Raw genomic sequence first — 27,263 nt, 5'->3', positions numbered from 1 at the left:
TTCTGGGCCTTATAAAAAGGCATCCTCATCCCTATTCCTTTATTCATTTTCAATTGAGTGCCTCTTGGTACTGTGGCCAGGTACACTCGTGTAAAGCAGACACTTTACATGGCTATGGTCAGGATTAAATGAGTAAAAGTATGTGTTATGCAGGTTGAATTGTGTCCTCCCACCCCAAAAATCCATATGTTGAAGTTCTAAACCTCCAGTACCTCAGAAAGTGACCGTATTTGGAAATGGGATCATTGCAGAGGTAATTAGTTAAGATAAGGTCAGACTGGAGGAGGGTGGCCCCAATCCAGTATGATCGGTGTCCTTATAAAAAGAGGAAATTTGAACAAAGACCACCCAAGGAGAATTCCATGTGAAGATGAAGGCAGAGATCTATAAGCCAAGGAACACCAAAGACTGCCACTCAACTTGAGGGGAGAAGCAGGGAGCTGATTCTCTCATAGTCCTCAGAAGAAACAACTCTGCTGACACCTTGAACTCAAGACTTCCACCTTCCCCAAGTGTGAGAAAATAAATTTCTATTGTTTAAGCTACTCAGTTTGTGGCACTTTGTTAGAAGAGCCCCAGCAAACAAATACAGTATGCAAAGCTCTTAACACAATGACCGGTGCATAGTAACTATCTGATATGCAGTGGCTGCTATTATTATTATTGAGATTATTCTCATTGGTCATTGGAACAGATATTTAGTGAACAAGTACCATGTGCTGGGCACCATACTAGACCTTGAAGATAAGCAGATATCAGTTCCTGCCTATTGGATTCAGAGTTTTGAATAGGGGTCAAATGTAATGCATTATGAAGGAATTATGGAGGTGCATTTGGGAAGGCTTCCTGGAGGAGGAAACATTTAGGCTGAGTTTTGAAAAATAAGTAGGTACTATCTCCAAGCAGACCATGAAGTGGTAGGGTACTCCAGTTAAAGGAAACAGCAAGTGCAAAGGTGTAGCGGCAAGAACGTAATTAATGAATTAGAGAAACTCTGATCATCTCTATGCCAGACATAGTGGGACTGTATGCCCATGTAGGAATCCAGGGTGGACACACCATATTTAAAGTTGTTTCTTACCTTGCAGACAAAATTCCCTCTCGTTTCCTGGGGGGCTTTCACCAGCAGCTGTCAGAGCTGTCATCCACAGGACATATGTCACACTGGGCTGCAGGTTGTCTACTGAATGTGAATTTGGGGATACCCTATAGGGAATTTCTGAAAGGAGGATAAAGATAAAACAAGAAAGGCACATATTAAAGGAAGTATTTGAATGTGAGCTTTTACTTATTTTTGTTGTTGTTAATGCTCTGTTTAATTTGAAAGAGAAAAGCACATCGTTGTTTTAAAACAGTCCTAATTCATTAGTACTTAATATTTTAATAGGCCCTAGATACTGTCATTTATGGAGGTCCTACTTCACAGCATACCGAAATAACGAAATATATTTTCTGTGGTAAAATCCTCTGAAAGAACTTCTATCATTCTGATTTTTTTTTTTAAGATTTTATTTATTTGAGAGACAGTGTGCGTGCAGGAGCACAAGCAGGGGGAAGCAGGCTCCCTGCTGAGCAGGAAGACCCGGGTGGGGCTCCATCCCAGGGGATCATGACCTGAGCCAAAGGCAGACGCTTAACCAACTGAGCCACCCAGATGCCCCTATCATTTTGCTTCTGAAATTATTTAGCTGTAGTAACTCCTTTTATTTCCTATGACTATAATGTTTCCAACATTTTTAGATATCTTTGAGAACTTTGGGGGAGGAAATTAAATACACAAAATGTTTTCAATGGCATTTTTAAGCAAGCTATGTTTAGCAGTTAATGAAATAGACAACATTAATTTTGATTTTCTGCTTTTTTTGGGGTAGGTTCTGGATACTGGTCTTAATGGGTTTAATACGATGATCTGCTTTGACATAAAATCTAAACGTGGGAGCAATGGTACTTAGATTAGATTTACTTGGCAGTTTAAGCCTAGATTATCAGTCCCTTTTGCTCTCAACACTCCTGCAGAGTCTCAGCAGGGAAGATGTTGGGTTTTTTGGGCAATGCACTGATGTTGTTTTTCTCCTCCTGTAGTACATAGGCAATCTTCTCCAGAGATCTGCTGGGTGTGAGTTTTGGAGTGACTTCTGAAAAGCTGGGGATGCAGGGGTAGGGGGACTACAAGATTAAGGGCAGAACCTTGGCAGGAGTAGCCTGCTGGCTCATTCAGCAGATGCGCCTGTGCTGGTGATCAAAGTGGAAACTAGAACCCAGCACTTTGAGCCGCAACATCAGTTACCAGCTCACAAACCCCCGGGCAGGTCAGACAATGCTCCTGTTTGCTAAATTTATTTCAACAGTCACAAATATTTATTGAGCTTGTGCTCTGGACAAGTCACCAAGTATACAAAGGCACAGAATCCGCCTCGAAGAGTTCACCATCTAGTGGGGAAAACAGACCTCTTATACTCCCACACCCCTGCTTACTATGGGCAACCAGCAAGAAGGAGTCCTCTAATATCAGGGCCACTCCACCCAACAGGGCTGAGGCCTGAGCAGATCACTTAACAGCTATGACTATCAGAGCAATTTCTATATTCAACATCCTGTTGAGAAAAAAGTACCATATGGAAAACTGCAAGCCAACTCTAACCTGGTGAAATTGCTTGCACAGACTTAAGCAGTATGATTAAACTCAAAAATCTTTTTCCTTATTCCTAAGGCAGGGGATGAAAAAATTAATTTTGGAGAGACTTTTGCTGCAGCAAAGCATCAGTGAGCATCAGAGTCAACTATCCCGACTGTGTGGAGGCATTTTCAGCTCTGAGAGTGAAATGAGAGCTCAAAACAGAGGGGCAGGGATTTGAACGGTTTGCTGGGCCAAAGAAGTTTGCATGCAAACACACACACACACACACACACACACACACACACACGTATATTTGAAGAACAAAAACAGTAACTGCGTGGAGGGAGCAGTGAGGCGGGTGATGGCACCAGCAGTTTGGCTAGCAGAAGAGGTTGTGTTGAGTAATGGGACAAGGAAGTCATGCCAGAAATACTGGTTCTGCTGCCTGGTCTGGACTGCGATCTCCAGCAGAGAGAAAGGGGGGCATTCAATAGGGGGGGGTCTGAAACTTTAGGCTCCCATGGTGGGTGGTGAACTGAGGAGGCACCAGTTTAGGAAGATGGGGTAGTTGCCAATCATTTGAAAGGCTGCAGGTAGGAAGGTCAAGTGCTACCAGACAAAACAGCTGCTGTTACTGGAAACTAGTTCTAACCTAACAATCTACATTGGTTTAACAAAGTGTGGGGCAATATTCACTCATGTGTCAGTCAACAAATACTGTTTTTACAAAGCACCTCCTGTATGCCTGGCTGTATTGTAGGTCCGGGGAGACAACGGTGAGCAAATTGCCACAGCTTCCTCTTTCAGGATGTGAAAGAGTCTGTTGACACAAGCAGCCCAGGAGTAACAAAGCACAATGTACGCGCCGGTGGAGACATGCACTCTTGGTGCACACAGCGGTATGGGCACGTTTCCAGAGAATCCCCTGCGCAAGGTACTAAAACGCAGATGCCCCACCCCAGCTGCACGCCTCCCTTCTGCTCAGGCAGGACTACTGCACTCCCCATGTGCCCTTCATGCTGCTGCCCCCCAGGGAAGAAGAGGACAGGGCCCCTTCTTCCTTGGCTCTCCGTTTGTGATGCCGCTCTCTTGGGCGTCTTTTTCCCTCGTCCTTAACCTACTGCCTTCTATTACTCTCTAGAAACTGTACTTGTGGATTTGCCAATGATTTCTGGTTGCCAAATACAATAGGGAATTGTCAGTCCTTTATCACAGCAGTTATATCACTTCTGTGGACTTTTCCATCTCCCTCGGTAGACTGCGAGCTCTCTGAAGACAGGGGACAGGTCTAATTCATCACTGAGTGCTTACTAAACAAAAGGAAAACTTAATTTAAACTGGTGTGAAATAGGACTTTGAATCTGCACCTCCTTTCAGCTTTTTTTTTTTTTAAGGTTTTATTTATTTACTTGACAGAGAGAGACACAGTGAGAGAGGGAACACAAGCAGGGGGCGTGGGAGAGGGAGAAGCAGGCTTCCCGCAGAGCAGGGAGCCCGATGCAGGGCTCGATCCCAGGACCCTGGGATCATGATCTGAGCTGAAGGCAGATGCTTAACGACTGAGCCACCCAGGTGCCCCTCAACTTCTTTTAAAATGCCCTTACAGAGGGGGCGCCGGGCTGGCTCAGTCCGTGGAGTGTGCAACTCTTGATCTCCAGGTCTTGAGTTGGGTATAGAGATTACTAAAAAAATAAATAAATAAATAAATAAATGCTCTTACATAGATTTCAGATTCATCAGATTTGTGGTAAAATAAGGTAGAAATTTTCTTCAACATGTACAAGAGTAGCTTTAAGAACCAACTGACCGTGTTGATTGTTAATAGCCATCATGGTTTAAATTCTGCTAAAATGACAATTGGGGGTGGGAGGAAGGAGCACATTTCACATGGAGAATTCCAAATGGCCCACAAAGAGGTCAATGAAGTCATCAGGTTCTGGGGTGCATTTCTGAACTGACTTACCCTGAGAGGCCCAGTAGGAAGCAGCTCTGTACAATGATAGATTCTACTTAGCAATGGTGGATTAGTTAAGTGACTGCTTGCAAGGCCTTACAATAGAATTCTACAGAACTGTTAAAAAAGAATGATGCGGGGCGGGAGGTTTGTGGTCCACAGGGCGCCAGCTGAACGGTCCTGGGGAGGTCCTCAGCCCAGCACGGTATTTTTAGCCAGGACATCAATGCAAGCCTCAATAAGAAAAACAATTTCTTCCTCCTAAGCCATGGCATATCAGTTATACAGAAATACCACTTTGGGAAACAGTCTCCAGGACAGCCTTGATGGGCTCATACAGTCTCAACAGATCACCCCCCAACTTGCCCTTCAAGTTCTACTTCAGTTTGATAAAGCTATAAATTCAGCATTGGAGCAGAGGGTCAGGAACAGAGTCAATTTCAGGGGCTCTCTAAATACATACAGATTCTGCGATAATGTGTGGACTTTTGTACTGAATGATGTTGAATTCAGAGAGGTGAAAGAACTTATTCAAGTGGATAAAGTGAAAATTGTAGCCTGTGATGGTAAAAATACTGGCTCCAATACTACAGAATGAATAGAAAAAAAAAATGGCTTTTTTAATGCCATCTTCTGTTATTATTCATCGCTTTTTTGAAGAGAAGCATAGAAGAGACTTTTTTTAATTTATTCTGGCATCGCAGAAATGACTACACTGAGCTATATATACTATCAGAATTCCAATAGAAAGAAGCTTATAACTCTAGCCTCTTACATTACCTTTTCAGCATGAAGAAACAGAAGTTTTTTTTAATAACAAACACTGTTACCTTCCTAAGAACATCCTTGAATAAACTCATTCTAAAACTCAAAAAAAAAAAAAAGTGATGCAAATCCATACGGACTGATGTGGACTGATATATTATTGAGAGGTAAAATCAAGATGTAGATCAGAATACAGATGATGATCCCAAATATATGCTTTTATCTGCATTAAGTTTATTTCTGGAAGACCATGTGAAGAACTGCTATAACCTAAGAATGGAGGAAGAGATAATTTCCATTGTATAGCTTTCTGAACTACTTGAATGTTTTTTACCATGTGCAAGTGTTATTTATATAATAAAAATTAACTAGCATTAAGAGTCATAACTTTCAGAAAATCAATACTGAAGATCTTCTAAGGTCAAGAGAAAGGACCATCCCGTACAGTTTCCCAGGTAAAAGTCACTCTTGCAGGCAGCTCTCTGCTGGCACCCACAACTCAGGGTGGCTTTGCTGCATTCTTCCTGGACCTAACAGCTCTCATGAAGGAATAAAAATATTGCTTCTTTATGATAAATGCTCCTGAAAGAAAGCCAGATGCTTGTGAAATAAAAAGAAGGTCAAGCCAGGAAAAAAAAAAAACCAAACACGACTCTGAATAAATCAAAGATTTGAACATCAAATCTGGCAAGTGACTTGGAGCTGCTACATAAATGAGAGATGAAATCACTTGAGATAATGTCCCAGCCAGAATTTAATTGCTTTTGTTTTAAAGTTATAGAATAATTATGGGTCATAAGAAGTGACTTAAACTGTATTGTATTTTACCCATTTTAAGGAGAAAATAATACTCTATGATAGTGTTTGCAAATGTGGGGATTCAAAATTTCTTCCAACTCATCCCTTGCAAACCTCAGGGGTCTATATAAGTGCTGTTATTGCTTTTTGAAATGCTGTCTCCCTGTCTGAGCAGTTCCTGAGAGCCTAGTCCATTACCTTTGCTTCTTCAATTTGCTTGGCGCATAACATATTCAGTAACTCTGTGCATGTGTGTGTTTAGATCTTTTATTTTTCTTCAATTAATTTCACAAATATTTACTGAGCACCTACTATGTGCCACTTACAGTGCTAGCACCTGTGTGTAAGTATGCACGTGCACATAGTTATATGTCCCTGACACCTAAATAAGAAAGGTCCCACTGCGTTTGTTTCTCACACATACCATAAAGTTGAGGCTGGGTATTGGAGTCCCGTTCCTTCCAGTATATCCTGTAATGGAGGAGGCAGCCCATTTTCTCCTGGGCTGGAATTTCGGTCCATGAAATTAACACGCTCCCTTTTTCCTCTGAGATGGCATTAATGTGGGGGCCACTCCGTGGTGCTGCAAAGTAGAACACAGGAAGCTTTTGTCACCCTCCAAATCCAAACTGTTGAACTAAAGCAAAATTTGGCAAAAGGTCCCAACACTCACCTTTGTGCTGAGAGTCACCCCAGATGGAGCTGCATCCTCTCTGGTGCCCCGACAGCGCATACACACTGATTTCATAACAGCTGTAGGGTTTTATGTTCTCTGAAGGGAAAAGGGAGTTCTTATAACAGGTTTGGCATCACATGTGAGTCACTAAAGGGAGACATTTAAGTGTCTGATATGGATGCATTCAAGGCGCTTCTTTGCTCTCCTTACTTCGAAGATAGTTCAAGTACAGTCTGGACTGAGGGTGAAGGGATGACCTAAGTCATGAAATCTCGGCATCCTGTTTGCCACGTCGATGGCTTCTGGAAGCCACGGCTCCCACCTCCCAAGTTCACCTCATAGTGAACAGACAGGCCAACCTGAAGTGTCTTCGCAGGGTCACACGATCAAGGAGACAAAAGCTATTCCACTTTCAGCAAAGATTTAAATATAACCACACAGACTGCGTTTGAAACAGAACTCACTTTCAAGGAAAAAAAAAACCCATGGACTTCTACAAACAAATCATTTGCTATTTACAGGAAGTGTGGCTGGTGTTTTGCAGCCACAGAACCTGGACAGCCCTTCTAACTCCGGAGATGTTTATCGGGATCTGCCCCATGCAGCTGGGACTAACTGGGGCAGCTCAGGGCAACCAACCTCTCCTGCTAACCTCCTCCCCCTCGCTCCCCCCTGTGCTCCAGTCAGATTTCACCTGCTTCACAGCCTGGAGATTAGGAGGATACCTGGGACTGTGAATGCTACTTCCTAGCTTTTAAAATGCCACACTTTGCAATTTTCTGTCAGTCATGAAGTTGGCTGGCAAGCTGCTCTTTCCTGTCAAAATTCCTTATTTCCATGAATTTCAGATTCTACTTCCTGTAAAGAAAAGGCCCTTTTCATAGATACTGCCCATGACGGAACTTTCAATTCCCAAGGAAATTTAAAGGGAAATGAGAGGGAATCCCTACCAGGCAACGACAGGGTCACATGGTCAGAGTAAGGACTCTCTCCCATAGTGTTTAATGCCCTGCCATGGGCAGATCTGGTGCCCTCCGCTGACAACTGATTAGGGTTTAACATTTTATTTTTGAGGAAGAGGAATTTTATATCACAGAATAATTTACTAAATAATGTGTGTTTTATATGAAAATCCATTGTCCCTTAAATATTCCAGCAAGTACCCTACAAAAAGCTCAGATGTGCAACCAGTACTGTCAGAAGAGACCACGAGGAGATCCAAACTCATGCCATGGTGAGCTTCCATTTGTATTCATGAACCAAGTGATATGGATAAAAAGACACAGTCAGCTTAGTCCAGTCATCCAAAGATTCTTCTCGGGGGCATGCAGACCCAGAAGCCGAAAGGGCAACACGGAATATGGAATCATATTTCATTTGGGAGAGGGTTGGGCCTGGCTGCCGTCTCCAGTCCTGGAAGCAGCCAACCAACCACTGTGCCATGAGCAGGTGTGGGAATTCCAGATGAGCTCATTAAGCAAATAGTATCATTGCATTTTGCCATGCAAAACATGAGTTCAGGGCAAAGGCCTTGGGACTGCTACAGAAGAAGCTGTGGGCTTCTTGTGAACAGCCTACCCTTAATGGAGGAGGGAAGAAAGTCTGGCTCTATAACTTAGCTGACATTTCCTTTTGCGTGAAGAAGAGAACCCTCACAAGCTTGTTCCCTGGTTCAGACCTTAGGGACTCTTGTTTTATTGGCTAATTCTTACACAAACACGCCCTAATCATTAGCTTTCAAAAATTCACCTCAAAACTTCCTTAGCTTTGCTGTCCAGTGCACAACATCCACATTCCTAAGATTTTTATTTCTTTCTACAACCTGGCCCCAACTTCCAGCTCATTTCCCACTACTCCTGCGCATACATATATACCTGGCATCCTTGGGCAAAGCCTCTGACGCCATGTATATAAACTACCTCTTTGGTGGATTTTTTGCAGAAAGCTACTTTCACCTATTAAGTATGGGAGAAGACAAACATTAAATGATCAGTAATGAGGAGTGATCACAGAGGAAATACAATGGGAGCATGCAGAAGAGGGACACAAATAGCCTAGGCATTGGGGAAGGCATTTCTAGACACCTACAGATTTCTACATATTTGTAAAAGGAGTGGTTCTATATGGTCAGAACCATTTTTACCCGCAAAAGACAGTACTGATGGTCTCCCAGCCTAGGCCCCATAAACCCATCACCCAAGAGCTGGATTATATTCTGGCCTCCAGAATATACTCCAAAACACCCAATGCTGCCCCAGCCAGATGCTGGAAAAAGGCTGGTAAGGATCCGATGGCAAGGAGTCACCTTACTGTCTGGAGAGTGCCATACTGAATTCATAAGTACGAATTACTTAATTTTCTAAGTGTTTATTTCCAGAATGTAGCATCAACACTAATAGCTAACCAAGTGTTTTCAAGCAGGGGAACAACTTTAATTCATAAAGTTATTTTACCCAGTATTATACTGATTTCATTCAAATGAGTATTTCTAAAATGCTTAAAAATATTTTAGTTCCCTAAATAGGCAAAACATTCTCTCTTGTCATCTCTTTTCTGGTATTTGGGTAGTATTACAGATTTTCTAAAAGGAAGAAACTATAAGGACCACAGGGTCCAAACTATCCCACAGAGGTCAATCCTAATATAGTTTATAATAAGCATTTACAATTTTGTAGCAGTTTGGAGTTCAGTAAATGCCTTCTCTATCCACTATTTCATTTGATCTGATGGGCATAACAGCCCTATAGGGAAGTTGGTTCTACTGCAACAATTCTAGGGACAGGGAATGCATTGCCCTGAGGGCTACTCAATTGTCCTATTAGAGACTATCACATGTAAGGCAATTTCTGTCTAAAAATTGAGCTGATATCCGCCTTATAATTTCCATGTAGAGGACTTAGTTTTGTTCTCCAGAGCAACAAAGGACACATACTCTTTCTCACATACACATCAAAGCCAGCAACAGCCATCAAATTGCCCACACACATCTAGAATTCTCTTCTATGGGCTAAATGGTTCCCACATTATTACTATTATTATTATTATTATTATTTTAAAGTAGACTCCACACCCAGCATGGAGCCCGGTGCGGGGCTTGAACTCACAACCCTGAGAGCAAGACCTGAGCTGAGATCAAGAGTCAGATGCTTAATCAACTGAGCCACCCAGGCGCCCTTAAATGGTTCCCACATTAAAAGTTCCAGACCCCCAATGACTTGTTCGTCTTCCTCTGATGTTCACTGGGTTATCTAGACAACACCATCTTTAGGTGTAGTGATTATAACTGAACACAATCCACTAGAAGTCTAACAGCTAAACTGTAAAAGAGGCCCACAGTTAAGGACTAGCTCATGTATTGTTTGGTGGTGTGCTCTGCTTATTTCATTTGTCTTGTCTCCATAGGCAGGGTGTGCATATCCTCCTGGGCAGGTGTAATGATGGCATGGCGTAATAAAAATACTATAGAATTTAGAGTTTGAAAACCTATGAGAATCTTAGCCCTGTCATGTATAATAATAACAGTGACAGCTAAATTACCAAGTACTTAAAATGCGTGAGGCTCTGTTCACAATGTTTTCTCTACATTAATTCCCAATGAGGTAGGTATTATTATTTTCCTCATTTGACAGATAAGGAAACTGAGGCAGAGAGAAGTTAAGTAATTTGCCGTAGGTCACACAACCTAGTAAGTGAGAGAGCCAGGGCTTAACCCCAGATAGTCTGGCTGTAGAACCTGCACTTTTTACTATGCTGAGCTTATTCCTAAAAGTGACATTGACGAAGTTCTGTCCGATCGTTTTAACATCTTTTCAGATGCTATCACTTGATAGAAACCACTGACAGATTTGGACTTGAGGACTGAGATGCTGATTATCATATAGATAATTCTGGATTTATTATCACACAAATAATATTCAGCAGAATTGGGAATGAAAGATCTCCTGGTTTCCTCATCTGTACAACGGATATAATTAAACACTTGCTGCACATGATTGTTCTGAGAATTACATAAACTTCCAAGTGAAAGGTGCCCATCACACTGACTGGTTACTACTTAGCTTTCAGCCATGCTTGTGTGGTTCAATGATGCATTTGTTTTATATGGCTCTGTGCCAGGCACACGAATTTTCCATAAATACTAGAGTTTTTGGTCAATCAGTTGGTCTTCTATGACTGTAGTGCTGTATTCTGAGGTGCTGTCTTGAAGGACTCTAGGTCATCACTGTCCCTCTTATTCAGCTGCCTGTAATTGAGGAAGGTTCTGGGTTCTCACCTGTGATTTCTTAAAAAAAAAAAAAAGTGAAACTCAGTAGCATTTGAAGAGGAAGGTGAACAATAAAATACCTGAAATCAGAGCAGACACATTGGAGGGGGTACTCCGCAGCCAGTTTAGAGGGGGCTGCGTGCCACCCCTGGGATGGAGCTCCTTCCACTCCACCACATACTCCTGGACAGCAGGTGCAGCTTTCCCGGGAGGCTCCCATGTCACCATAATGTTGTCCACACCCTCCGAGTTTGCAGAGACCTGGCGAGGAGCCAGCAACTCTTTTTGGGGAAAAGGGGGGAAGCACAAAAACAAAATCACAGGTGGATAAAGATGTAAAAAACAATTCATCCCAGCAAAGCTTTAGGAAGAACCAATTTCTTGTTAAGAACTTCAGATTTGTTCTTATTAGTGCAAGGATCCTGTGCAGGGATATTTGTAGAATTATTTTCCCCTCCATCTTCCACTTCTGTGTTCCCAAAGGTACTGCTGTAGTGATATATGCATCCTTCTAATCTACCTCTCAGATGTTTATTTAGGTATCTATGTATCCTTGAAAGTTGATGTGGCTTTGTGCTAGTGTTCTGTATTTTCATGAAACGTGCTGGGAGTACATTTAATGCTTTTTCTTACTTTTTCCTTCCCACTCAATATTGTATTTCTGGAATATGTCCACCCTGCTGCTATATGTAAATCCAGCTCATTCCTTCCAACTGCTACCTCAAACCTCTTTCTGTCCAGTCTCCAAGTGACAATCAGGAGGTTCCTTCCAACTCTTTGCTAACACAAACAAGGATGCAGTGAACATTCTCTGGCATGTCCTCATGTGTGCAAGAGTGTCTCTGGATATATCTTCACAGAGCTGCTCAATTATAGAGCAAATCCACACATTATTTCATTAAACACAGCCAGAGTGATCTCTAAAATAGCTAATCAGTTGACACTCCAACAAGAAAAGCATGAGGATTCTTATTTCCCCACCAACACTTGGCATTCTCTGACTTTCAAATTTTTGCCAATCTGGTACATGTAAAGGGGCTAATTTAACTGTGGTTTTATTTTGGTTTTCTGATTTTTTTTTTAATAAATCATTTTCCAATTTCTTATGAAGCTGAGCTTTTCTTTTTATATTACTAGTAATCTGACTTCTCCCTCGGTAAACTCCCTGCTCATATACTTAACTCATGTTTTCTCTTGAGTTTCCTGTCTTTACTCTGATTTACAGAAATAGGTTTTATATTCATAAACAATTAAGGGATGTTTATATTCATAAACAATTAAGTTAAATTGTTCCATTCATAATGGCTATCAGTCATTTGTTAGTTTTCAACACTAGAAATATACTCCAGTCTTTCAACTCTCTGATAACTTTATGAAGTGTTTGTTGCACATATTTACTTTGATGTAGGTAAATTTATCTATTTGCTTGTGCATTTTGAGTCTTGTTTATGAAATTCTTCATCCTGGGAGCACAAAGATACTCAACTACATTTTCTCCTACTGGCTTTTGGTTTTACCTTCTCCATTTAAGTTTTTAATCCAAATCTAGCTAAAAACCTTTTTTCTTAAGGGAATAAATTTTTTATATTTTTCCATACTGTGAGTCAATTTTTCCAAATGTGATACCATCCCTAACATATACCAAGTTCCATATATTCATGGGTCTGTGTCTGGGGTCAACTTCTTTGCCAGAACACACTGTTCACATTATTAGGCATTGTGATATCTGATTATTTACTTGGTAAAGTCCCTTCCTCATTTTGCCCATCATTTTTCAAAGTGGTCCTGGATATTCATGACACTTTATTCTTCCATATAGCTTTAAGAATCAGTTTATCAGAGTCCCCAGAAATTCCAGGTGGTATTTTTTATTGGAATTAAGTTAAATTGTTCCATTCATAAATATGCTGTTTCGTTGAAATTTTTCAGTTCCTCTTTAAAAGCCCCAGCTCCTCCTTAATGGAGGTAAGGCTTTTATGCATTCTTTGTTACAGGCTAATTCCTAGACACTTTATACTTTGAGTTTGCTATTTAAGTGGCATCTTATTTTCTACCATTTATTATAGCATTAATTTGTGTGTGTTATTCTTATTTCTGGCAAACCTGCTAGAATTTCTAATTGTTCTAATAATTTATTGCCCTTGTTGAATTTTCCATGTAGTAATCTTATTAGCTGCACACGTAAAATATCTTCTCCTTCCAATCTTTAAATCTCTTATTTTTTTTGTTTTTATCTTGTTGCAAATTTTAAAGAGAATATGCCTACCTATATTCATTAGCTTGATACTTGCTGTAGGTTTTTGGTAGAAAGTCTTTAAAAAACTAAAAAGTTTTCTTTTTTCTTCATAGTTTTCAAATAGGTTTATTTTTATAAAATCCTGTTTACTAAAAAATTCTTTTTCACCAAATACTTCTCTACATCCATTAGAAACATATCCCTTTTCTCTCTTTTTTTATTATTGTGATGAATTACATTAATACATTTTTCTGATATTGATCCATCTTTGTATTCTTGGGGTCAATCCTGTTGCTCATTCTGCACTAATTTGTTTTCCTCTCTCCACCCCCCTCCCCCTGCTAATTTTTTCTTTTTTTTTTGCAGAGACTTTTCAAAAACAGATTTTATGTTTTAGAGGAGTGTTAAGTTTGCAGCAGCATGAGTGGAAGGTGCTGAGGTTTTCCGTATCCCCCCCACCCCCACATGCACACAGCCTGCCCCGCTGCCAAAGGCCCGCCCCAGTGCCGTACACCAGCATGTTATATGCCACCAAAAGATTTTCTTATAAACATTTTCAAGTATTTTCCACCTTCATTTAGTTTTTCCTGTTACTGGAAATCCTTTTAAGTAGTTCATAACTTCTCTTTCTATTCTCTCGATGTTAATTTTAAGTTTTCTCATGTTTTGACTTCTTTACCCGTTTTGGATGCCTTTAGGAAAAGTCTCTCATCCAATCTTCTGCTCACTCATTCAGTCTTCAGATGAGTCCCTTCTGCTATCCAACCCATTGGCTGTGTTCTTGATTTCAAAACTACTTTCCATACTGAATCTCTTTATTTGGGGCTTCTTTATAACCACCTAATTCTGACTGAGTCATGTTTCTAGCATCCTCTCTAATCTTTCTAAGGATACTTGTTATGCTTATTCTAAACTTTCGTTCTTTCTGTTGCATTAGTGAGATTTCCTATGGTACAGGCCGCCTTTCCCAGAACATGTGCCCCTCAGATTTCTCCTGATTTTCTCCTTTGAGATCTTGTGTTTTTTTTTCTTGGACTGCTCAGCAGCCTTGGCCTTTATCTTTCTATGGGAGGAGAGTGAAAGGTTTCCCCTAGCTTGTGCTTCCCCAGGCAAGTTCAGGTGGGGAGGAGGAGCTGTTCAGGGTGGAAAGCTCCAGGCCTGAGAGCCTACAGTGATGAAGCCTGAGCTCTACCTGTCCCCAGGTTCCCCCGAGGTATACCTGGTACCTCCAGAACCTACCCATGCCTCTATGGCTGGCACTGCTCTTCATGGGGAATCAAGGCTGTTATTCTCTTTTGTAATTGCCAGGCACATGGGGTGGATAGCAGGAGAAATCTCAAAAGCCAGCCAGCTCACAGGTACTCTTTGCTCTCAGACCCCCTCTACAGTTAGGTATCAGGGCTTCCTTGAAGTTACTCTGTTCTGCTCTCTGGACTTCCCTGCTCCATAGCAGAAATGTCCAAGCAATGATCATATCAGGGTAACAGGAGCAAGAAGAAGGAGTAAAACCAGAAAGTGCTTACCTCAGGGCTCCCCCTTATCACTATCCCACTGCATTCAGCCATCCATCCTGTCCCTTGTGTAGCATCCTCAGAACTGTGCTTGGTGGTGAGAACCTGTAACCTGGGCATTGGCTATTTTGCCAGGGACTGGAATTCCCCAGTAGGGGTTCCTTATATTCATCTGCCTTGGTATTGGATGTCCTGGCTATGCCACAAGATTTTTTTTTTTTTTGAGAATGAAATGCATTCATTTAGTAAATATTTATTGAGCACCTATAGGTTCCAGTTACCCTTTGGCAGGTGATGGGCTAAAATAGCCAAAGAGCCCTTCTGACCACTGCCTCTTTGGAATGAGCTAAGCAAAGCAACTTGGCATTGCCCTGTCTGAGTCATCATATTTACCAGGAACACAGCCTGAATTTCCTTCCCATGATGTTTCCCAGGGCACATTCTCTCTTTCAGAACTCTGCTAACAACTCACCTTCTTTCTATCACCTTTCAAAATTTTTTCTTTAGCCTCAATCATTCAACTTCCCATCTCCTTTTTCCCTGAGAGCTTCTGAACAGAATTATGCAATTCATAAGGTATTTGGAATACGTGCCCACCTAAAAGACAGGTGGCCTGGTTTTTCAGTCCAGCTCTGCCACTAACTGGATGTATGGTCTTGGCTAGGTTCCTTCACCTCTTGGGGCCTCAGTCTCTGACATCTGTGTGGGTCTCTGTTTATGACTGTACTGGCTTCTGACTCTTCCTGTAGTTTCAAGAAGTCTTGAGCACAGGGACTGGTCTGAAATATTAAATACGTTTTTACTTGTTGACTGCAGGGTTTAGCACACATTCAATCTTCATTGTAAACCAACAAAATCAGTCTAATGATTCTTTGTAGGCAATGCTGTGGCAGGTGCTTTTTACAATAAAGTTGTCCCTACTTTCTCAAAGTCAACATAATTCTGCCTGGGTGGGGGGCACATTATTTTTCCTTTCCTAAGAGGAAAGTTATATATGTGAATGGTGTGAACAGATACTGAAAGAGAGGGAGACAAAATCATGGTATGCCATTCCTACAGATCATTCAGAATATGTGTGAGACAAGAGCACTCAAGGATGGGATGGTGTAATTTGCCAATGTGTCCTCCATGTCATTCTGGGATACACAGAGTATTGGGTGGTTTTATTGGGTGGTTAAGATGTGATCTTAGGAGAGACAATAAACCCTTGAGAATTCAAGATTTCCAGGACCAGGATCCTCTTAGTTACAGCTCAGTTCAAGTACTGTCCTATCATACCTCCTCTACATGTTCATCCTTATTGAGCCTCATCCTTATGCAACACCTGGTTTCCATCATCTTCCCACTCCCCATGAACCTCATTCCTTTAATTAGCTCCTCTCTCCCCTTTATCTCCAAACTCTTCCCAACCCAATTCTCTTCCTCAACTTCCACATTTGCTCAGATCTCACTTTAAAGCAAACCCTCATGCCCACATACCTCCACTTCCTCACCTGGCTCCCACCAACTTGTCTCTCCATACTCCAGTCACATGTTCTTCCTTCCCGGGCATCCTCTCCAAGCCCATGCTTCATCTTTCCTCTGTTCCTAGAGTTACCTGGGCATCCCTCTAATCTCACACTTATTATACTGCACCACAGTTTCCTTGTTTATGTCTGTCCCTCCCACATGACTGAATATAACTGGAGGACTTCAACAGTATTTTTAACCTATTATTGGATTCTAGCTCCCTTATGTAGTATATGCTCAGGAAATGACTGTTGAATGAATGAAGCAGAGGCCAGCTCTAATATAATGAATGTGTCATTTTGAGAAGTTGTTACCAAATCTAAATAAAGCACCTGGAACAAACCCAGAAAATTCATGAAGTTTTTAGCTTCAAGACCCATCTGCAGTGACATTTGAAGAAGTAAGGTATTCTGACATACTACATTTTAACAATAGCAGGATACTAAATAGTGATGTGCGTTCAATTTCCCCTACAGAATTCACTTTAAAAACTATATATGCAGTACTTACCCAAAGAAGAAAAAATTTTAAAATATAAAAAGCAAAAGGGGAGGAAAATCACCTGTAGTCCCATGATACAGTCGTGACCTCTATTAACATTTCCACATACATTCTACTAGATTTTTTACAATGCAAAAAATGTGTACTCATGTAAACACATATTTTAAATGGCATCATCCCATATATACTATTGAAAGCCTAACGTTTTACTAATTATGTGCATCTTTCCTTGCCAATAAAAACATAGCTACAATGTCACTTTAACCCTAGTGTGGGGTTAAGGCAGGTGAAAGTCATGATATATTAAACCAGCACCTTCTCTATTATTTTACATTTAGGTTGTTTGTGGTGTTTCACTATTTCAAAAATTTTTCAACAAACATCTTTGTGCTTACACTTTTAAGCACTTACCATTTTCTGAGGATACATCTCTAATGGTAAAATTTTTTGGTCAAAGATACATTAGTATTTAAAGTTACATATGGCCAAACTGTCTTCAGAAAGTTGTACCAATTTACATACCCACCAGCAGGGTACAGCATATCTTTTCCCCAGACACTCACCCACATGGGTTAAACTAATTCTACTTACTCTTTCTCAGTCTGATTTGGTTTCTCATGTTTTCTCAAAATTTGCATCTCATTGATTGCTGGTTAGGCTGAACATATTTTCGTATCTTTACTGCTACTTTTCTATTTATTTTTTGAGTTGCCTGTTCATATCCCCAGTCTCTTATTTATTTGAAAAAGTAGATAGATAGATAGATAGATAGATAGATAGATAGATAGATAGATAGATAATCAATCTCTTTTTGCCAAAAATGTGATATATGCTTTTCTTAAACTGTTATTTACATTTTTAAAGCTTTGTTTATGGTGTTTTTAAAATTTTTATTTTACTGTGCATAGAGTTTGAGCTTTATTCCCCCACAGTTAATTCATCTTCTCAGGTTTGTGCCTTAGGTACCCACCCACATAGGCACAGATTACCAGTTGCCTCCCAAACATTCTCTCCTCTTTAGCAAGGGAACACTGCTGCCTGAAATATATTTCTAAGCCTCCTCTGCAGCTGGGTGTGACCAGGTGACCAGTTAGAGCCAATGACTACAAGTGTGTTGTGTGACCTGGAGCAAAGCTCCTTGAGGGTGAGGTGTGGGCCCTCCTCTCTTCCTTCTTTTCCTAGAAGAAAGTAGATAGCGCTCTGGCAGCCATCTTGGTCCTTTTCCATCTTGAGGTTGGAAGCCAACTTGGCAGAGGAAACAGAAGGAAGGAGCCTGGAATCTTAATGATGTCACCAGACTTCTGGTACGAGCAACCCTTACTCCTAAAAGCAATTCCTAACTCATATACCAACTTCAAGTTACATCAATATTTACTTGTATTTTCTTCTAGTTATTTTTATCTACTCTATCATTTCTAAGTTTATGGATATATGACTGAAAGGATATATAACTAAGATTTAACAGTGTATATAAAATAATGTTTGGGTAGAAGCTTCTTCCAAGCGATGATTGTTAGACTCATATGTAGATAAAATTGTTCAACTGAATTTTAAGAAAGGATTTAATTATAGTTTTTTTAGGCATTTTTGGAAAAGTTAGGCCAATGATCTTGACATTGAGAAATAGCACTCATATCCACTTTATTGACTAATCATAGGCTTTTATCTTAAGAAATGAGTTTTCAGAGCATGCAACTATAAAATGTGTATAGTTGGGAGATTTCAATGTAGATAATTGGATAAATATCTAAATTTGTGTAATAAAGAGCTGCAGTATAGAAAAACTTTACTGCAGTTTCATTATAGCCAGTATTTCATTTTAATACTATTGGTTTTAAAATATGTTTTGACTATAAGTGTAGAATGTTTTTTCCTAGAATTTGACAACACATACTCTTCTTGTGTCCAGAAAAATTAGCCAGATATTAGTGTTCAATTTAATGTAACTAACATTTCCTTAACTAACATTTGTTAAGCACCTGCTATGTATTAGTTTTTGTATTTAATCTCACAATGACCTGCAAGACAGATAATATAATCCCTACTTTACAGAGGGGGAAATTGAAGCTCAGAGGTGTTAATTCATTTGTCCAATGCCACTCATAGGCTAAGTGCAAAAGAACCTCTGAAGGCTGTTGGCTCCAAAGTCTAAACTCCTGTGTTACTCATGCCAGGCCCTGGGCTGAGCCTGTGGGAGATAAGACATAAGTAAGACAGTTTCCCATAGGCGATATTAAAGGAAAGTTGGTACTTACCTGCCCCACACAGGTCCGTTATGTTAATACGAGTGGGCAGGGAACTGCCTTTTGAGTTAGCTGCAGACACAGTCACAACCCAATTCCCAGTTCTGGGAACAACCCAGGTCCAGGAGGTGTGTTCTGTGATGTTCTGTAGTGTGACTTTCCCCCCTGCCACCTCCTGCAAGGTCACACGATAGTGGAGGATTTTTCCTCTTGTCTCAGATATACTCATATTCTGCAACGAAACACATCCACTTACTTGTGTACTCCCAGACAAGGTCGCTGGACGCTCTGTGGCTGGACCTGATGGCTCCCCAAGCAGGAGGAGACATATGAGTGACCCTTTTATTTACACCTTCTCATCTCCTCCACTGCATATTTTTATGCCTCCGCCCAAGCCCACCATTTAGGGAAAAAAAAATTCAGTTGACATTTTTCAAAGCTAATTCTTAAGAACACAATTGATTTTCCTTTCTTGCTTCAAAATGAAACTTCCTAATAGTAGAAACCTCAATTATATCCAATGGAACAAGAGTGGAATCTGAACTCAGATGATCTGGGTTTCTGTTCCATCGCTACCAATCACTACTAGCTGTGTGACCCAGAGCAAGGCACTCAGCCCCTCTGAATCTCCAGTTCTCAATCTGTGAAACACACACACACACACACACACACACTTTTCATATGAAAGTGTAATGCTCCTCATTAAGTCAAAAATGAGATTTTCAAGAGCTAAACTCGTAAAATCCACACTTAGTGAAGCTGGATTAGCCATCTGCACTAGAAAAGTAAGACACTGTTTATAAATGTGTGACTAATGAGTTTTGGAATTGCAAAAATTCCAATTGAGATCATTTGGGAGCAATCCCAGAAAGTAAGCAGAAAACTAATTATTTGTATTGTAACCCTGTTCGGATAAGAACCATGGGAAACAGAAGCAATGAAAATGGAGAGCGGCCAAGGGCAGCCCTGGCAGTGCCTGTCCTTGCCTAGTGCGGGGAGAGGAAGATTAGCTTGCCAGACTTAAGCATGATGTTTTTTTTTAAATAAATATTTTATTTATTTATTTATCAGAGAGAAAGAGAGAGAGAGAGCACAAGCAGGGGGAGCAGCAGAGGGAGAGGGAGAAGCAGGGCTCTCCGCTGAGCAGGGAGACCAATGTGGGACTCGATCCCGGGACCCTGGGATCATGACCTGAGCTGAAAGCAGACACTTAACCAACTGAGCCACCCAGGCATCCCAAGTGTGATGGTTTTCTTGGCAAGGCTATTCCTTCTATGGGTTCGGGTGCTGAAAGACACACATTGGACTGGCAAATGCCCCTTTCTCTGATTCCCTACCCCTTAAACAATCTTCTAATAATTTGGTTTCCTGTGTATTTATCTGTCAGGAGAGACTGGGGTAACATGAACATCTGGTTCACTTAAAATTTGTATTTTTCACTTTAAGTGAATAAATTGGCCTTCTGATGATAATTTGGCTTCTGAAATAATTAGCATGCTGAGAGAGAATGTTCCTATCTGCTGACTCAAGCCTTCTGGGTAGCCTAACAGCTGCATTCCTCACTGTAAATTAATCCATGAACATCTAGCTTTTTATACTTCAGTCTCTGGGAACTTGATTAATGCAGGTCCTATCCCAGCTGCCCTTCTGGATTCTCAAAGTCCAGGACTGTATCTTAAACCATGGTCAATGCACCAGGGGAATGCCATGTTGCTGAGGGCTCTTTTGGGTGCACATTCAGCCTTTCCCTAGAAGATATCTTTGTGTTCTGGCAGGAACCAAGAAAGTTAGCATTTTAATTGTCCATCACAGTCAATCTTACAGACCTGTTGTGTGGATTAAAGTAAATGTCTGCTTTTGAAATTGTGGTATCCTAAACTGTTATTAATGCCCTTTGTCACAGGAGAAAAACAGAATAAATTAAAGCAAAAGCAGGAGGGGAAGACCATTCCCTCAGCTCTTTCTCAATGCATCCTTTTCTGTCTCCTCTGTAGGTCCAGAGATAGGACTATTATTTCACCCCCACACCATGCACCCTCTCCTTAAGGTACTGCTCAAGAGTTAACTGAGCTCACTAAGCTCCCCATTCTTGCCAGGAACCCAAGGGGCTTCAGCCTTACTCTGACAACTGAGGAACGAGAGCCCTAATTTAAAAAAAAAAACAAAAAACCTTGTAAATCAGTCCTTATTACCTTCCTCTCATTCTCCTTAATAGACACCTCAGTAATCCCTATCAGTCCTATGACAGAGCATTGGAAGAAGGGGAAATGTCAAGTCATCTTGGATCCGATGAACCTGCCTCATGACGGCTGTGGAAATCTAGCTGATTTCCACACACCACGCACTACAGTGATCTAGTAAGAGATGTGGATCTGAAAGATGAGTAAAGGTTCCTAGAGGGTAGTGAAGGGCCTGGACCCAAACCCTTGCATTTTCTCCTCCACATCTCATATTTTAGATTTGAAAATATCATTGAGAAGGTAAAGGTAGAATTAAGGTAGTTAGAGAAATAAATATGGTATCCCACGAGTTATGCCTGTATAAAAGGTCAAGCTCAAGTTTTGGGATAAAGGTTAACATCTCTCAGGCAATTGGCCTCCTTCACCATTTGAAAATGGGCCTAACTTGTCCAATATGGTCCATGGAACAAAAAACCCAATCAGCTAATAGGAAAGCAGGTGTTTATCCAGCTGGATGTAGTTTCCTGAAGCAACTGAAAACAGCTTAATTTGGTTTTAAAAAAATAGCAACATAAAGTTTGCAAATAATGCATGTTAATCCATCACCTCTGGATTATATTGGCCCTGATGTAATGGAACATCATCACAGAACTGCAGAACCAGGAAGGATTCTATAGCTTAACAATTAATTCAACATTTCATTTTATCAATAGGGAAATAAGTCCAGGACATGAAATGACTTGCTTAAGGCCACTCAAGGAACAGATGGAGGAGCTGAGAGTGGAACCCAGGGCTCCTGATTTTTAGACTAGCGATCCCTCTACTCTGACATGCTGCTCCTTACGTTGTCACCACAGAGCACTATGTTTCATACTTGGAATCCCCAGTCACCCTCCTGGCCCAAAGTTGAAAAGTAGCTTGTCTAATTGGGAGGTTGTGGTACATTCTGATGTGGAGCATCAACAGCAGACATCAGGTCAGCAATTTTGGGGAAAGTGGAGATCCAGAATTCTTTTTTCCCGGAGTCAACAGGCCTTAGGTCACAAGGAGACTAGCTGTGAACCCAGAACTGCCACCTGAGGAGCCAGCTGGGTCTTTCCAGATGAACTTACTTTTACTCTAATGTTAATCTATTTGGGTGAGTGATCGGGAGAAGCTATCATTTATTGGGCCATACCATGAGTCAGAAGCTTTACATCTACTGTCACATTTAGTCCTCATATTTCCTTGTCCTGAGGTTAAGACTAAAGTAGTCGCCACAGAAAAGGTGAGATTTTAGTGCGCCCCCTGGTGGGCATGAGGGAGGAAAGAGGTGTCCCAAATGTGTCTGGTGTCCCTCGTACTTCTTGTACCTTTATGGGCAGTGCTGAAAGGGGTGTCAAGCCAGTGTTCCTGTCATTGTCACCCTCTCCTACTGGTAAGGGTGTGCTAAACAGGAAAAGCTGTCTTATGGCTTCCTTCAGTTTTCTTTCTGCTCTGTGTGTGAGAAATGATCTAAACTTAGTAAACTTAGCTTTTCTGACTTAGGTTTGTCTGAGAAGCAAAGAATGAGCAGCTCCCTTATAAAACTATTATGAGAGTTCTGTTGGCTGAAAAGGCTTTCAGCATCAAAAATAACGTGATGAATATAGGACATGATAGGACAAAATCTGGTCCATGTCAAAATGCAAGGCCTCTGTGTTTTGTTTTTAAATGTTTTTAAGTAATCTCTACACCCAACATGGGGCTCAAACTCACAACCCTGAGATCAAGAATCGCATGCTCCACTGACTAAGCCAGGCTGGCACCCCTGTTTTGTTTTTAAGTATATGGGAGGAGGGGTATTTCTGTGAATTGATAAATCATTTCTTATTAGGACTTGAAGAAAAAAATTACTGTACTTGTCATAAAGTGGTATTTTATTCTGAAATTCCCCTAATGCAAACAAACAAACAAACAAATACAAAAATCTGTCAGAGCTAAGCCTACATCAAAGAAGGGAGTCTGTAATCAAGACCTTTTAGAAATCTGGGGAATTCTAATACGTCAGTTTTGTCTATGAAGACTTTTTGGGGGGTGAGGTTGGTTTTTCTTATTAAGGCAGATTGTTCACTTTCCTGCTCCACCACACAGCAGCCATGTGACCTTGAGCAAATTATTTTACCTCTCTGAGGCTCAATTTACTTATCTATAAAATAAGGATAATTCTATGTACAGCTTAAGCTTACTGGAGGATGCAATGGGTTGAGGGAGGCAAACAGTTTCAAAGAGTGCTTGGCACATAGCAGATGTCAGCCACCTGGTGAGTTCCCTGCTCTCACTCTAATATAAAAATCATCATAATTGGCACTTTTCCCATTGTAGTTATATGACTCTTCCACCAATCAATGGAAAGCCAGGCCATCTTGACTTGGCTCCCACCATGGCTCTCTATGAAAGTCTCACCAATGTCATACAGTTGATTACAAAGTACATATAATTTGTGGGTTTAAGCCCGGGTACCTTGATCTCAGGACTCATGACTGCTTTCAGCAACCCCAGTCCAAACTGAAGGAGCAACTCAAAAGACAACCTGATCTGGAAGTTTTAAAAAGTCACTGTATTGAAGTGATCTATCTGTGGGTCTGTCTTCCCACTAGCCTATGAGCCCATCTTTGCATCCTTGGCGTCCTGCACCATGTTTGCCTTCTAGTGACTTAGCAAACACTTTTCATGATTCTCTCATTGATCTTCACAACCACCTCATGTGGTATATACTACTATTATCTGCACTTGACTTGAAGGAAAGGAAGACACAGAGAGGATAAGCACCTTGCTGAAGAACACACAGACAGTAAGTGGTGAAGCCTCCACTTGAACCCAGGTAGCACAGCTCTACCTAGAGGATGAACTCTTAACTGCTGTCATGTTAGCACGATAGCCCCAGGTGTTTCGTTACCTTGAACTTATGAAATTGATACTAATACCTCATGCTAGTTACCCTGACATAGTGATTTCTACCTTATTTTGCAGCAAAAAAACAGCAAAATAATAGAAACTTTGTCAGAGCAAAACCTGAACTCCCCTTCCATCTCTGTTTTCCATCTTCTGTTAATTCTCTGGTACCCAGTTTCTTATCTTCGTCATTGACCACATTCTGTCATCCAACTGAAATTCCCTACATAACAGCTGCTAGTATGATATGTATGACTAGTAAGCAAGGCAAAACAACCTGTTCTTTCCAAAAATACCTTCAGAAATGCTGTGCCAGCCTGCTGGGAAAGGGAAGGAGACAGAGTCGAATATTACAACAAAACTATCAAAATCTTCCTATTTGCTGCTTTTGCATTTAAATATCGATTCTGAGATTGGATGCCTCCTCTAATTATATAAAGGCCTCAGGCTCCCGACAACCAATCTTCCCTGTGGCTTTATGACAGACCTTCATTCTACATCAATATAAATCAGATTACAAGTAATACTTTCCTACATTTACTGGATTTCTTTCATATGAGGAGGCCAAAGAACACATCCCCTCCAGGCAATGTGATATGGATTGGAATATTCTTCATACAACACAGAGAGATACAGGGAGAAAGAGTCAAAGGAAATGTAGCAACGAGGCTGCCTCCGGCCACAGCAGCGATTCTGAGGCTCCGCTGTGAGCTGGGGTATGGGGCTTATTACTTTCTCTTTCTTCTCGCCTTCTGTGGTTTGAGGGTAGCTGTTTATCCAAATGAGTTACTTCATTTAGCAGGTGTAAAACCCACCAAATCTTTCCCCCACTTTTGGAACCGAGTTTGCCTAACTCTCTTCTCTACTGCTTGTAAAGGGCCCTGTTCATTACAGGACGGAGCCGCTGACCGCACGCGGCCATGGAGCTCTTGAAGCATGACTGAGATGTGCTGCTCTCTGGAGGGGGAGTTCTTAGCCACTGCACCCACGGGCACTTAGTAGGCACGCCAGTTTTCAAAGACTTAGTTGGATAAGGAGAATGTAAAATAGCTAATCAATAATTTTTAAATATGTTGAAGTGATAATATTCCATATGTACTTGGGCTAAGTAAAATATATTGTTAAAATTAATTCCACCTTGGGGCACCTGGGTGGCTCAGTTGGTTGAGCGACTGCCTTCGGCTCAGGTCGTGGTCCCAGGGTCCTGGGGATCGAGCCCCGCATCAGGCTCCCTGCTCGGCGGGAAGCCTGCTTCTCCCTCTCCCACTCCCCCTGCTTGTGTTCCCTCTCTCGCTGTCTCTGTCAAATATATAAATAAAAAAAATCTTAAAAAAAAATTAATTCCACCTTTTAATTTTTTAAATGTGGCTACAAGAAAATTTTAAATGATACATATGGCTCTCGTTTGCAGCTTGCTTTATATTTCTATGGGATGGTGCTTCGCTACAGTTATCCTGTGGGACGGTCCTTCGCTACATATATTCCAATTCATATCACATTGCCTGGAGGGGATGTGTTCTTTGGCCCCTCATATGAAAGAAATCCAGTAAATGTAGGAAAGTATTACTTGTAATCTGATTTATATTGATGTAGAATGAAGGTCTGTCATAAAGCCACAGGGAAGATTGGTTGTCGGGAGCCTGAGGCCTTTATATAATTAGAGGAGGCATCCTTTACATCCTACCAAATGTCCTCCCACCTTTATCCCAGCTAATGTGTTCTTCTGGGGTCAGTTCCAGTATTACCTTGTAAGAGGTCTTCAGCGACTCCTCACCCATTCCCCTGCTCTACTGGCTGACCCTGATCATCATCCCCCCAGCTGAATCTTTTTTTTTTTTAAAGATTTTATTTATCCATTCATGAGAGACAGACAGAGAGATGCAGAGGCAGAGGGAGAAGCAGGCTCCCTGTGGAGCAGGGAGCCCGATGTGGGACTCGATCCCAGGACCCCGGGATCATGACCTGAGCCGAAGGCAGAGGCTTAACCGACTGAGCCACTGAGGCGTCCCTACCCCCAGCTGAATCTTGAACTCCTCCTTTACACCTGAGTGCTCTCATCATCCCCATTTCTGTCCTTCTGCTGGTCTGTGAGCTCAAGCACCTGAGGATGGCATTTGTCTTACTCACTTCCACATCACTGGCATGCAACAGTGTCCAGTACTAAAGAGAGGCTTTCATATGTTTGTTTGAGTGAGTGGATGATAAATAAAGTGAAGTTGGCTTCATTTATAAACACACTTTTCTCTTCCAAATCCATGGCCTCAACCACAATTTCAGAAAGTTTATGACCTGCCATGATTAAGAAATTAACAGAAGAAACTGGAAAGGTTAATGTGGTTTAAACCCATTGTCATATCTTTTCATATATTATCTATCTATCTACCTACCTACCTACCTGTCTATCTATGTACAAGGTGATTTTCTTTTTAAAGAATACATGTTGTGCTAACTGGAAGAAAGGTGCATTGGAATCATGGATTGAAATGCTTAATCAAAGCAAAGGAAACAATATAAAACTTGGGGAATCTGAGGGAGAGGAGTCCTGTGAAGGACTCTGACATGACACTGGGGCTATTTCTGACAGAGTAACACTTTCTACTTGTTTTTGCATTTATTGTTTTACCAATACCTAGGTATTTTTGTTTTATTTCATAGATTAAGTTGTACTTTCTGGCTTCAATACAGAAGAAATTCTTGCCTTAAAAATAGCTATGGCAAAAAAAAAAAAAAAGTATAAGATCATTTTGAGGAAATAGAACATTCAGAAGAAACCCTTTAGGAGAAACCCAGAGTAAATAGGTAAGAACCAGAACAACAAAGCAAAGGTCTCCTTTACCCTCAACACACTCCCACACTCACATTCATATACACACACATCCACACTCATACCCCCACACACTCCCTCCACACACTCATACTCACTGCCATAAGTCTGAATGTTTGTGTGTCCCCAAGGTTCACGTATATGTAGGAATCCTAATGCCCAGTGTGATGGTATTGGGAGGTAAGTCCTCTGGGAGGTGATCAGGTCATGAAGGTGGAGGCTTCATGAATGGGATTAGTGCCCTTATTAAAGAGAACCCACAGGGGCACCTG

The 27,263-nt window shown here is 41.1% G+C and overlaps 2 protein-coding genes across 4 annotated transcripts in view; one reads left to right on the top strand and one right to left on the bottom strand.

Annotated features, from left to right (window-relative positions):
- IL12RB2 (interleukin 12 receptor subunit beta 2) overlaps positions 1 to 27,263 on the bottom strand; it is a 68,203-nt gene that overhangs the window by 10,708 nt on the left and 30,232 nt on the right. For 2 of the 3 annotated variants that reach the window (XM_021679978.2, XM_021679977.1), the window contains 5 exons: positions 19,087 to 19,306; positions 11,155 to 11,355; positions 6,808 to 6,906; positions 6,559 to 6,717; positions 1,082 to 1,219 (listed from right to left, as the gene is read on the bottom strand). In XM_021679978.2, the coding sequence (XP_021535653.1) occupies positions 1,082 to 1,219; positions 6,559 to 6,717; positions 6,808 to 6,906; positions 11,155 to 11,355; positions 19,087 to 19,306 (817 nt within the window). The remainder of the gene's footprint in view (positions 1 to 1,081; positions 1,220 to 6,558; positions 6,718 to 6,807; positions 6,907 to 11,154; positions 11,356 to 19,086; positions 19,307 to 27,263) is intronic. The other variant, XM_021679979.1, reaches the window with a different exon arrangement.
- Positions 4,840 to 5,169, top strand: LOC110571813 (transcription initiation factor IIA subunit 2-like). The gene has a single exon (XM_044914047.1). It carries the CDS (start codon positions 4,840 to 4,842, stop codon positions 5,167 to 5,169), a length of 330 nt encoding a protein of 109 aa, XP_044769982.1.

The sequence above is a fragment of the Neomonachus schauinslandi genome, chromosome 4, assembly GCF_002201575.2.
Source record: "Neomonachus schauinslandi chromosome 4, ASM220157v2, whole genome shotgun sequence".
In the NCBI taxonomy this organism is placed as follows: domain Eukaryota; kingdom Metazoa; phylum Chordata; class Mammalia; order Carnivora; family Phocidae; genus Neomonachus; species Neomonachus schauinslandi.
The sequence above is the reverse complement of the archived record's forward strand: the minus strand, read 5'-3'. Positions and strand labels throughout refer to the sequence as shown.

Coding starts and splice junctions, on each gene's coding strand:
- LOC110571813 (XM_044914047.1), top strand. CDS start 4,840: ATGGCATATCAGTTATACAGAAATACCACTTTGGGAAACAGTCTCCAG.